Consider the following 10,491-nt stretch of genomic DNA (forward strand, 5'->3'; position numbering starts at 1 on the left):
TGGACCATCCAGTCCTGTATCCATTTGGACCATCCAGTCCTGTATCCATCTGGACCATCCAGTCCTGTATCCATCTGGACCACCCAGTCCTCTATCCATCCGGACCATCCAGACCTCTATCCATCCGGACCATCCAGTCCTCTATCCATCCAGACCATCCAGACCTCTATCCATCTGTACCATCCAGACCTCCATCCATTTGGACCACCCAGTCCTCTATCCATCTGGACCATCCAGACCTCCATCCATCCGGACCATCCAGACCTCCATCCATCCGGACCATCCAAGGTTAAGGGAGTTCTAGATATGGTTTATGTACAACTGGAGCCTCTGGAGGATCCTGATGGAGAGGTTCACCAGCAGCTACAGATACCTGGTGCTGCTCATCAACTGATCTCTGAATATGATGCGTTTTCCTGATGGAGACTTTCCTTCATTCGCCTTCATCTAAACCAACCCGTTTACTCTCTGAATCACACACTCAGGTTTTAATGGTACCATAATCTCACTGAAGATTTCCTGAAATGTCAAATGTTTTAATTCCTTTATTTAAATCTTTTCATTTCCAGGAAGGTCCTTATTGTTCCCCAGACTGCATAGAAACTGGGACTGTCTTCATGATGTGAAACAACCCCCTTCAGTAGTTTCCTTTTAATGAAGCTCACCTGGAAACTAAAGATCAAATCTGTCTGAGGTTGATGTCAACCTCAAACAAAAAATAAAAAAAGTCACCCAGTCCTGTTTCCCTCACCTCCGCACCATCAGTAAAATCAAACCTGTCCTCTCCCGGCTCGATTTAGAAAAAGTTATCAATGCTCTAGTTTTCTCCAGACTCGACTACTGCAATTCCCTCCTCTCCGGTCTTGACAATAAATCCCTCTCTCGCCTCCAACTTGTTCAAAACGCAGCAGCTCGGCTTCTCACTGGTTTTAGCAGAAGACAACATATGACCCTGTTTTAGCCTCGCTGCACTGGCTCCCTTTTTTAGAATGGATTTTAAGGTTTTATTGATTACTTTTAAAGCTCGTTTAGGTCTGGCACCCACATTACAGAGTTACAGACACCCTATGAGCCTCCCCGCAGCCTTAGATCCTCAGGCAGGTCCCTTTTAGCTGTGCCAGGGTCCAAACTCAAGACCAGAGATGACCGAGATTTTTCGGTCCGAGCCCCTCGACTCTGGAACGACCTGCCTGAGGAGATAAGGCTGGCACCATCAGTATCATCTTTTAAGTCACTTCTTAAAACACACTTATGTCGACTGGCCTTTTTTATAAGCTTTTTATTTATTATTTACTTTATTTCTGACTTATTTATTGTCAGACTTCTGTCTGTCTGTCTAAATGTACTCATGCATGTTGATTTTATTACCTCACTTTGCTGTGTGCTGTTCAGCACTTTGTGTTTTAAAAGTGCTATACAAATAAAGATTATTATTATTATTATTATTATTATTATTATTATTATTATTATTATTATTCCTGAGGGTTGCAGGCAGGAATGACCTCCAGTACTTCTCTGTCTCACGTTGGGCTTGACGGTAATTAAAACATCTCTTAGGCTCGTTGCTTCAGCTGTGATTATTACTGAAAATCAGATGAAGGACACAGTGAAAGTGTTTTATGGTTCCACCATAAAGTAGGTATATAAACCTGAGACAGACTGAAGGTGGACTCACTGAAGAGCAGCAGGACGGTAAGACGACTTCTCCTTTTACTTCCACCCAAATACCACTGAGCCGGACAGTCATCCTACCTGAACATCGATTATGTTAATCTCTCCTGTTAAGCTTCTAAAAAAGCAAAATTTTTAGTTCTTAGATTTAATCAATAGTTATATATTTAGCTATATTCATCTAAATGAGTCAGTTGTAGGTAAGTACGTTTAAATGTTTGTTCGGTAGAATAATTTCTAATTGACTTTATGGACATGATCAATTCATTTATTGGGACAAAACCAGTTAAACTGGTTGAAAAACTAAAAATATCTATAATTTTGTGAACTATTTTATTGCAAATAGTAAAATAGAGAAAACGTTTGTGGCTCATTTAGAGAAAAAAAATGACTTAACTATGTAAAACAGCTGCTGTAAAAGCAAACATACATCATTATTATCAGAGTTTGGTTAAAAATAAAGTTTATGAGTCCACGCTGGATTTCAGGTCTTCTGATTGAATTAAAATTGAACTTGTTAAATCCATCCTAGCTCCACTTAATCTGTCTGTTTAGATGTTGACTGTTATGACATGACCAGTGTGAGTCTGCAGTAGTTTAAGTTTAGAGGTTGGTGTGTCTTCTGTTTTATGTTGTGACAGAGTTAAAACTGTATAGTGTTTAATGTACTTATTCTCCATCTCCAGCATTCATGTCATTCATTCTGCAGGGGACTGAAGGTTAAATCATCATCTGTGTAAAAGGATTAGTAGTTACCAGGAAATCATTACAAACACCTCTAGTGTGGAGTTAATAGCTTGTGTTTGACCTTCAGATGAAGCTGTCAGTGTTGTTGCTGCTGGCCCTGCTGGGCCTGTCCTCAGCCAGCCTGCAGGAAATCATCAAGAAGGGTGTCCAGCACAGAAAAGGTAAACCTGTTTGTGGAAGTCAGATAACAGTTGTGTATTTCATGCTAAACATCTGTCTATATTTGATAAAAGTTTGTGTCGTGAAGCAGCTTTTTTTGTCTCCTCTGAATGCAGTTTCCTTGCTGAACCCTGAGCTGGAGGACCGGGTACCAGAACCAACTGATAACATCATTTTGGGACCCCTGTCTCCAGCTGACCTGGAGCAGCAGCAGGATCTGCCGTCGTCCTTCCTCTTCGGTGACAATGTGAACCTGGAATGGCTGACCTGGGACGGCTCCCTTCCCAATGGAGCTGTTTCCATCTACAATGGCTATACCAAGCGCACCGACTACGTCTGCAAATACAAGTGTGAAGCTGGCTTCTACAACCCAAGCCTGGGCCCTTACTGCCGCTATCCGTATGGAGACCGGGAGTATTATGCTCCTGAATTTGAGCTCCTGACCAACAAAGACAACTTTGAGTTCCTGGAATGGAAAGAAGGGTCGTATGGTTCGGTGCCACAGCATTCAGTCCGGACCTGCACAAGCACTAGTATCTACGTTGGAAAGAACAAGTATGGTCTGGGAAAGGTTGTTCCTCAGTTTGAGGCTTTCTTCCTGCCCTGGGAGGGTGACGAGTACTGGTATAAGAAATACCAAGTCTTGACCATTAACAGGGACGTCTACACTCAGCACATTACTGATGTCAAGTATGCCATTGATGAGGTTGCCATCTTCCAGTATCCTCCTGAGACAATGCGCATCTCAGGAGTCACCAACAACGAGTGCCAGGCCATTGTGAAGAGAGTTACCATCTCCAAGACTTCAGAGGTGGAGACCACCTGGAATATCGGCCGAGCCACGATGCTAGGCATCACAGGAAGCATCACGGCCAAGATCCCCCTCATCGGCTCCGGAGGCATTGAGCTGAGTGGCGAGAAGACGCTGCAGTTCTCCAGAGGAACGACGGTGGTGGAGTCGCTCAGCCACTCCGTGTCTGTGGAACTCACGGTCCCACCAAACCACTCCTGTAGGGTCCATATGGAGGGGCGCAAGATCAAGGCTGACATCCCCTACACGGCGAGGCTCAGTAGAACGTACCAGAATGGGGAGACCCAGTGGACGTCCATCTCTGGGACGTACGATGGCGTTCAGATCGGGGAAGTTCGGGCTGTGGTGGACCGCTGTGAACCTGTGGCTGATGCCAAACCCTGCCCCTGAAAGACTGAAGAAGACACACCGGATTACATCTGAAACATTTATGGTCATAAAAATAAATGATGTGTCACAATAAATAAAAAATGTCAAAAGTATTCTGTGTGTGCTGGTGTCTGAAAAGAAGCTGTAAATACAGTTAAAATGACATTTTTAAGTATTTTATCAAGAATTTACTAATCACACATTGTTCATTAGCTGCCTTTAAACATGGTTAACAGTTCAGTGGTTTTATTCCCTTTATTTTTCCATAAATTTGACATACAGTTTGCTCCAGAAACGAATAATCCTTACTTTGCCATTGTTACAATAAATAATTAAAATACTCAACACATTCGATGTGGTTCAAAGAAAATCCTGATGAATGTACAAGGATGGATAAAAATAAAAAAGCAGGCTGAATGGTAAGCTTTGACAGGACCACGTGTTACATTTTACCGTAATTACACAGAAATATTTTATTCAACTGGGTGTAATATACATATACATATGTATATATATATATATATATATATATATATATATATACATATTTAATGTTATTATTATTATTAAGATCCTGCTGACTGGAAGCACTGGATAGCTAAACTGGTTGAGCAGGCAGCCCATATGGAGGTTGAAGAACCAGTCAGCCTGGGTCTGAGTCCCAGTTTGTGGCCTTTTGCTGCACACCACACCCTCTTCCTCATCACGCTACTTTGATAAAAAGCCAGTAATGTCCAACATTAACCAGCTTACTGGGGTGTCCTGCAGAGGTCTTGATCAGTTTGTATACTGAGTGTATATCTTCATAAACTTTGATTTAATCACTGAGCATGCCCTTTAAATAGAGAAGTAATTCTATAATAAAAATAAAAAATAAAATAATTATTTCCTTTTACTTTAATTCACTAACATTCAGACTTTGTCTTTATGAGAAAAAAAATGTCTATTTCAACTTTCTAATCACCCTCCAGTGTTGTGTGAAACAAAAATGGTCAAATAAAGTTTCCCCATCAGCTGATTTAATGTCTGCTTCTCACTCTTTGTCCATCTGAAGAGAAGTCACTGAGTCTGATCTGATGGTGCGTGTCGCTCCGCTGAATGCTGATGCAGCTACAGGTGGTGATGGAGCAGACTTAAAATGACCTTTACACCGCCTTCTTCACACAGTCCTCAGTCAGACACACATAAATAAATTGATAATAACTGTCTGTCTCAAGGAGGCTCACAGATGGCCATGACCTCAGTGATTATCAATGAGAGCACTGTGTGAGAAGAACAATGTCCGTGTTGAGCTGCTCCTCCTCTGGTGTGATCTTGGCAGCTGGTGACGTTATACAACAAGGCTGCCTTAATCAGTGACCCAACTATAAGAGAAGATCCAATCAGTTTGTTCCCTGCCTGGGCTTATCTAACAAACCAGTATCTTGTCATCAGTGGGGAGCGAGAACACAGCGACACTTTGGACATCATGCAACTCTGAGTCGCTTCGTAGATACGGGACACAGAGTCCTGGCAGATTTCTTTGTGAAGCAGTTTTAAGTGTCTCATCAAAGAGAGTTCTCCATGCACGGATCAATAAAACATCCAGATATCACAAGCAGCAAGAACTGTTTGGTTACACCACCCAAAAGATGTATGTACAAGTTTCCAGGTCAAGGACTGGAGCATCCACACACATACCTAGTTATGTAACGTGTGGATCATCATATTCAGGACATGCAGCTGGAAGACATACAGTCCAGAGCCAGCTTCTGTTTTACCTTCCACCTCTGAATAACGTTGCTTCCATTTATCACAGTTCATCACAGAAACACCAAGTGAAGGAAAAAGTATGTTTGTTCCTTCCTGGAGAAACTTTTCTAATCAGTATGAAAGTGGACTGATGTTGTCATGGTAGCACACAGTCGTCACAAACTCTTCTATTATGTTTATTTTCTGGCTCACGTTTCACTCAAATTGTGATAAAGATTCAATCATATCATATAACATGAATGGACTAATGTTCCTCACTTGTGAATGACTTTAAATAAAAAGCAACAGCCTCACAGCAAGAAGGTTGGTGGTTTGAGCCTCAGCTGGGGGGTGGGGGGGTGTTCCAACGGTGGTCTTTATGTGTGGAGTTTGGATGTTCTCCCCGTGTGCTCTCTGGGTTCTTCGGCTTCCTCCCACCATCCAAATGCAATCATATTAGGTTTATTAGTCACTAAATTCTCCCTGGGAGCGAGTGTGAGAGATTGTTTGTCTCTCTGGTCCTGTGATGGACTGGTGACCTGTCCAGGTACCTGCTTCTCACCCGCTAAATGCTGGGTGAAACTGCAGCTAAGCAGTATAGAGGATGGATGGATGGATGGGTGGATGAATGGATGGATGGATGGATGGATGGATGATTAACTCAACTAGTTGTGAGTCAGAATATAGTTGTTGCTCAAAGGGTTCAAAGAAAAAAGAAATATACAAACAAACATTTCTACTTTAATACAGTCCTCATTTAAATTCAGCATTAGAGAAATTTGTGTAACTTTAGCTTTCTAGGTGTTTCCAGTTCAGTTAGTGTGGGAAACATGTTTGGTTTTTGGAGGTGATGTGGTCCGCTGGTCTTTCAGAGCAGATACCTCTAATAGCAGCTAAAGCAGTTTACAGGTGAGTACTAAACAGCTGAGAGGAGAATTATCTGAAGCTATAATCCTCAGTAAAATGTAGGATTGTCCACCATGTTACTAGGATTATTTTTTATCTTCTCTTCATTGGCTCCCTGTTAGAATTTAAAGTTCTTCTCCTCACATATAAAGCTCTTAGTGACTAAGCTCCACTGGATCTGAAAGATTTCAGAGTTCCAGATCTTCCCATCGGAGCTTCATTCTCAGACTGCAGGTTTACTGGAGGTTCCTACAGGAGGCAGAACCTTCAGTTATCAGTTATCCTTCCCTCCTGGTTCAGGTGGAGGTTTTCCTTCCTGGTTCTGGTTCTGGTGGAGGTTTTCCTTTCTGGTTCTGGTTCTGGTTCAGGTGGAGGTTTTCCTTCCTGGTTCTGGTTCTGATGGAGGTTTTCCTTCCTGGTTCTGGTTCAGGTGGAGGTTTTCCTTCCTGGTTCTGGTTCTGGTTCTGGTGGAGGTTTGCCTGCTGATAATCAGAATGGAGGATTTAATCGAAAGAGAAGATCTGATATGTGGATTTTCTGTAGATCATAAACCGGTCAGCTGAGGGAATGAGCTGCAGCTTTTTATTGGGGGCAATTAGTCTGCAGGCGGTTTTAAAACTCAGCAAATCTGCTATGCAGCCTCACTTCAGCGGGAACCTGGCAAGGTAAAAAAAAAAAGAACACTTCTATTCATCAGATTGAAGTAGGAGCTAATTTATTAACAATTCTCTGTATGATTGCCTGATTTTCTTCTACACTGAATTCACTAAATGAATATTCAACCACTTTTGGATCATGTATGTCAAGGAATCCAATTCTTGATCTGCTACCTTGGCTATGCTTCTAGTTTGGCTCAGATCCTCGGGTGGTGTGCTGGAAGGGCCCCAGTATTTATCTTACTTCTGTTAATTCAGCTCTGTGATTTCCTCTTGATGTTTAACATCTGGGTCATTTAGTGTCAGGTGTAAGTAATCAAACCTGTGTTTATAATTTCCTGTAACTTTGGATAATTCACATGGTTTGAAACATTGTGGTTTTTCATTGTTTTCTAAAGCGGTTTTTGGAATTAAACTGGTAAATAATACAGTAATTTTAACTTAGAAAGCAAGAAAGTATGAAATATGTTTTCCTGAATGGGTGTAACCATAGACATCAAAATGTTGTTTTTGTTTGTTGTGGCTATAAAACTGTTCATTTTCATCGTGATTGATTAATAAATGTAGTGATTAAAAACAGAAATACTTTAAAAAATAATAATTTTCTTTCTGTTTATATGTCAGGTTTGGTGTGTTTTATTGGTTGCATCTTTCCATTATTCGCACTAATGATGTTTTCTGTGTATGTGCAGATGGGGTGGTGTGTCGTTGGTGTCCTGGCAGTGCTGCAGCTCTCCTGCTCGGCTCTGCAGCCTGACCCCCTCCTCTACATCTCCCATGTGCGGGACAGCCAAGAAAAACCCAACAGTGAGTGTCTCAGGGTATCTTCATCTTTAAACGGAGCCTGTACTGTAATCTGTGAACAGTCATGTTAATGGTTTGTATAACATGTGCATGGATTCATACAGGACAAAGGTGAAGCCAGGACATAAAAGAACAACAACTGTACTCTCATGTTTGTAAGCCAGATAAACAGTTGTTTCTACAGATTTATTGAACTTCACCCCAGTACAGTCTACAGTAATTTGGAATTGGAGCTGTAGATCCCGACTTATTCCTAGTTCAGCCCCTCTTTCCTCTCTTTTTTTTTTTTTTTTTTTGGGCTTGCAATGACTTTATGTTCTACCAACTACTCCAAGTCTCTCAGAGAAGCATGGTCACAATTCTACTCCAAGAAAATATTAACAAAAGACAAACTTCTTTTATTGGTTTGTATTAAAGACAAAAAGATAGCATTAGCATTTCGCACTAACTTGTATTTTTTTCTTAGATTCTCTAAATCTGAGTAATTTGTTGTAAAAGTCTAGCCACCTCTACATTTCTTCTCTTGTCTAGAGCTATGGCTTAACCCTGTGCTGGAAAATGTGGTTCCTTCCCGTGAAGTCATCAACCCTCCCACAATGAGAGAGACTCCAGAAGCCGAGACGTCAGACTCCTTCCCAATGTTTGGTGAAAACGCAAATCTGAAGTGGGTGACATGGGATGGTGTCCTCATAAATGGTGCTGTAGCCATCTTCAACGGTTACACAGAGCGCACTGACTATGTGTGCAAAGTTAACTGTGAGGCCGGTTTCTACACACCCAGCAAAGGGAACCTCTGCCATTACCCTTATGCAGATAAAGAGTATGCATCCTCCAAGTTCGAACTACTGGTCAATGTGGACAATTTTGAGTTCCTGATGTGGGTTGAAGACTCATATGGCTCCGTCCCTCAGTATGCCATCAAAACTTGCTCCTCCTCAGACATCTATGTGGGCAAGAACAAGTATGGACTTGGTAAAGTAGTAACCCAACACAAAGCTTTCTTCCTCCCCTGGGAGGGTGATGAGTACTGGTATAAGAAATACCAGGTCCTTGCTATAAACAGAGACAGCTACAGCCAGCACATCTCACACGTGGACTACGCCATTGACCAGATGGAGCTGTTCTACCATCCTCCAGAGGCCCTGAAGCTCACTAGGGTTACCAACCTAGAGTGCCGAGATGTGGAGAAGACAGTGACTTTGGAGAAGACTGAGACGACGGAGAAGACCTGGGGCATTGGGAGGGAGACCCGGAACGGCTCTGTGTCCACAATGACAGCCAAAATTCCCATCCTCAGTGCTGGGGACGTAGACTTCACCAAGGAGCAGACGGTGACATTCTCAGAGGGGACCACCATGGTGGAGTCCATCAGTCACTCAGTGTCCGTGCAGCTACTGGTCCCACCCAACCACTCCTGCGCCGTGAGGATGGATGGACGGAAGATGACGGCAAATATCCCATTCACAGGCAGGCTGAGCAGGACCAACCACAACGGAGACACCCACTGGACATACATCACCGGCACCTATGATGGTGTAAGCGTTGGTGAGATCAACGCTGTGGTGGAGAGGTGTCAGCCAGTAACCGAGCCGGCGCCCTGCTCCCCGACACCGTGATCAGTCTGTTCAATTTACCACAAAAGAGTCACGATAAACTTTGCTTTTAAATAAAACAAGTCAAGGTGTATCTTTGTTGTCCTTTTACTGAGAAGTTTAAGGCCTAAAATTACTGTTGAGAGCCATTTTAAATGATTTTTTATTTTATGCCTGTCCAGGCGTCTTTCATGATCTACATTCAGTGTTATAGCAGAAACTACATTAACAGTTTTAATAATTTTGACATCAACATTTTAGATTTATGCTGAATGTTCAGTAATGATATCGTTTCCTCTTTCTCCTCCTGCAGTACCTTACAAAACTATATACTATATAACCAAAATTATACAGAAATAATGACTAACTAGATGGAATGAGTCTTGGTAATAAGTTGGTGGTGAAAATATGAAAGTTCTGATCTCCTGCCCCGACAAAACTGCAGATCACTTCTACCAGTGGCCTGCAAAAAGAAATTGTCCACCCTTTAGATAATACATGAGCACTCCAGTGGATGACAGTAATTAAAACCTATATTTTAAAAAAAAAATCCTCTGCAAGAGCATCCTGGCCAAGACAACAGCATCAACACAGTTACACTTGGAGGCATTTGGCAAAAATACAAGAATCATACAAAGTTTACATGAAATTAAAACTGACATGAATGATACCATTACAGACGCTGCTGATCTGAAACAACTCAACGAAACGTTATGAAAGGTTCTTGTTGAAATCTGTATTAGCTTTAAAACAGAACAAAATTCAGATGAGCACCAATGAAAAGGAGACCGAAGTGGTGTAAGAACAACCAACAGATGAGTCTGGTAAAATGAAGGCATCTTAATTTTATAATCATAGATGTCCTGATGGCTGTGATGCACTGGCGACCTGTCCAGGTGTACCCTGCCTGTCCCTATGTGCTCGGATAAGCTCCATCTTCCCCGAGACCCTTGAATTGGAATAAAAGAAAGTGGATGAATGGTTGGAGGGGTCCTGATGCACGCTAGAGGAAAAAGTAAATACAAATAATACAGATTCAGATGTA

The 10,491-nt window shown here is 42.0% G+C and overlaps 2 protein-coding genes across 2 annotated transcripts; both read left to right on the forward strand.

The window, feature by feature from the left end:
* The first annotated feature begins 247 nt into the window (after positions 1-247).
* Positions 248-3,826, forward strand: LOC121648420 (natterin-3-like). Its single transcript, XM_041998499.1, has 3 exons — positions 248-494; positions 2,486-2,579; positions 2,694-3,826. The coding sequence occupies exons 1-3, from the start codon at positions 420-422 to the stop codon at positions 3,776-3,778; spliced, it is 1,254 nt and encodes a 417-aa protein (XP_041854433.1). The 5' UTR covers positions 248-419; the 3' UTR covers positions 3,779-3,826.
* Positions 3,827-6,888: 3,062 nt separating this feature from the next.
* On the forward strand, positions 6,889-9,470 carry LOC121649046 (natterin-3-like). Its single transcript, XM_041999576.1, has 3 exons — positions 6,889-6,948; positions 7,743-7,857; positions 8,386-9,470. Exons 1-3 carry the CDS (start codon positions 6,889-6,891, stop codon positions 9,468-9,470), a joined length of 1,260 nt encoding a protein of 419 aa, XP_041855510.1.
* The last annotated feature ends 1,021 nt before the right edge of the window (positions 9,471-10,491 follow it).

This window comes from Melanotaenia boesemani, chromosome 11 (assembly GCF_017639745.1).
Source record: "Melanotaenia boesemani isolate fMelBoe1 chromosome 11, fMelBoe1.pri, whole genome shotgun sequence".
Classification (NCBI taxonomy): domain Eukaryota; kingdom Metazoa; phylum Chordata; class Actinopteri; order Atheriniformes; family Melanotaeniidae; genus Melanotaenia; species Melanotaenia boesemani.

What these genes read in the sequence shown, in the direction of transcription:
- LOC121648420 (XM_041998499.1), top strand. Translation starts at nt 420, where the DNA reads ATGGAGACTTTCCTTCATTCGCCTTCATCTAAACCAACCCGTTTACTC. An exon ending in CACACACTCAGGTTTTAATG is followed by an intron (nt 495 to 2,485) that starts GTACCATAATCT and finishes TTTGACCTTCAG; the next exon opens with ATGAAGCTGTCAGTGTTGTT. An exon ending in GGGTGTCCAGCACAGAAAAG is followed by an intron (nt 2,580 to 2,693) that starts GTAAACCTGTTT and finishes CTCTGAATGCAG; the next exon opens with TTTCCTTGCTGAACCCTGAG.
- LOC121649046 (XM_041999576.1), top strand. Translation starts at nt 6,889, where the DNA reads ATGGAGGATTTAATCGAAAGAGAAGATCTGATATGTGGATTTTCTGTA. An exon ending in TTTCTGTAGATCATAAACCG is followed by an intron (nt 6,949 to 7,742) that starts GTCAGCTGAGGG and finishes GTGTATGTGCAG; the next exon opens with ATGGGGTGGTGTGTCGTTGG. An exon ending in CAGCCAAGAAAAACCCAACA is followed by an intron (nt 7,858 to 8,385) that starts GTGAGTGTCTCA and finishes TCTCTTGTCTAG; the next exon opens with AGCTATGGCTTAACCCTGTG.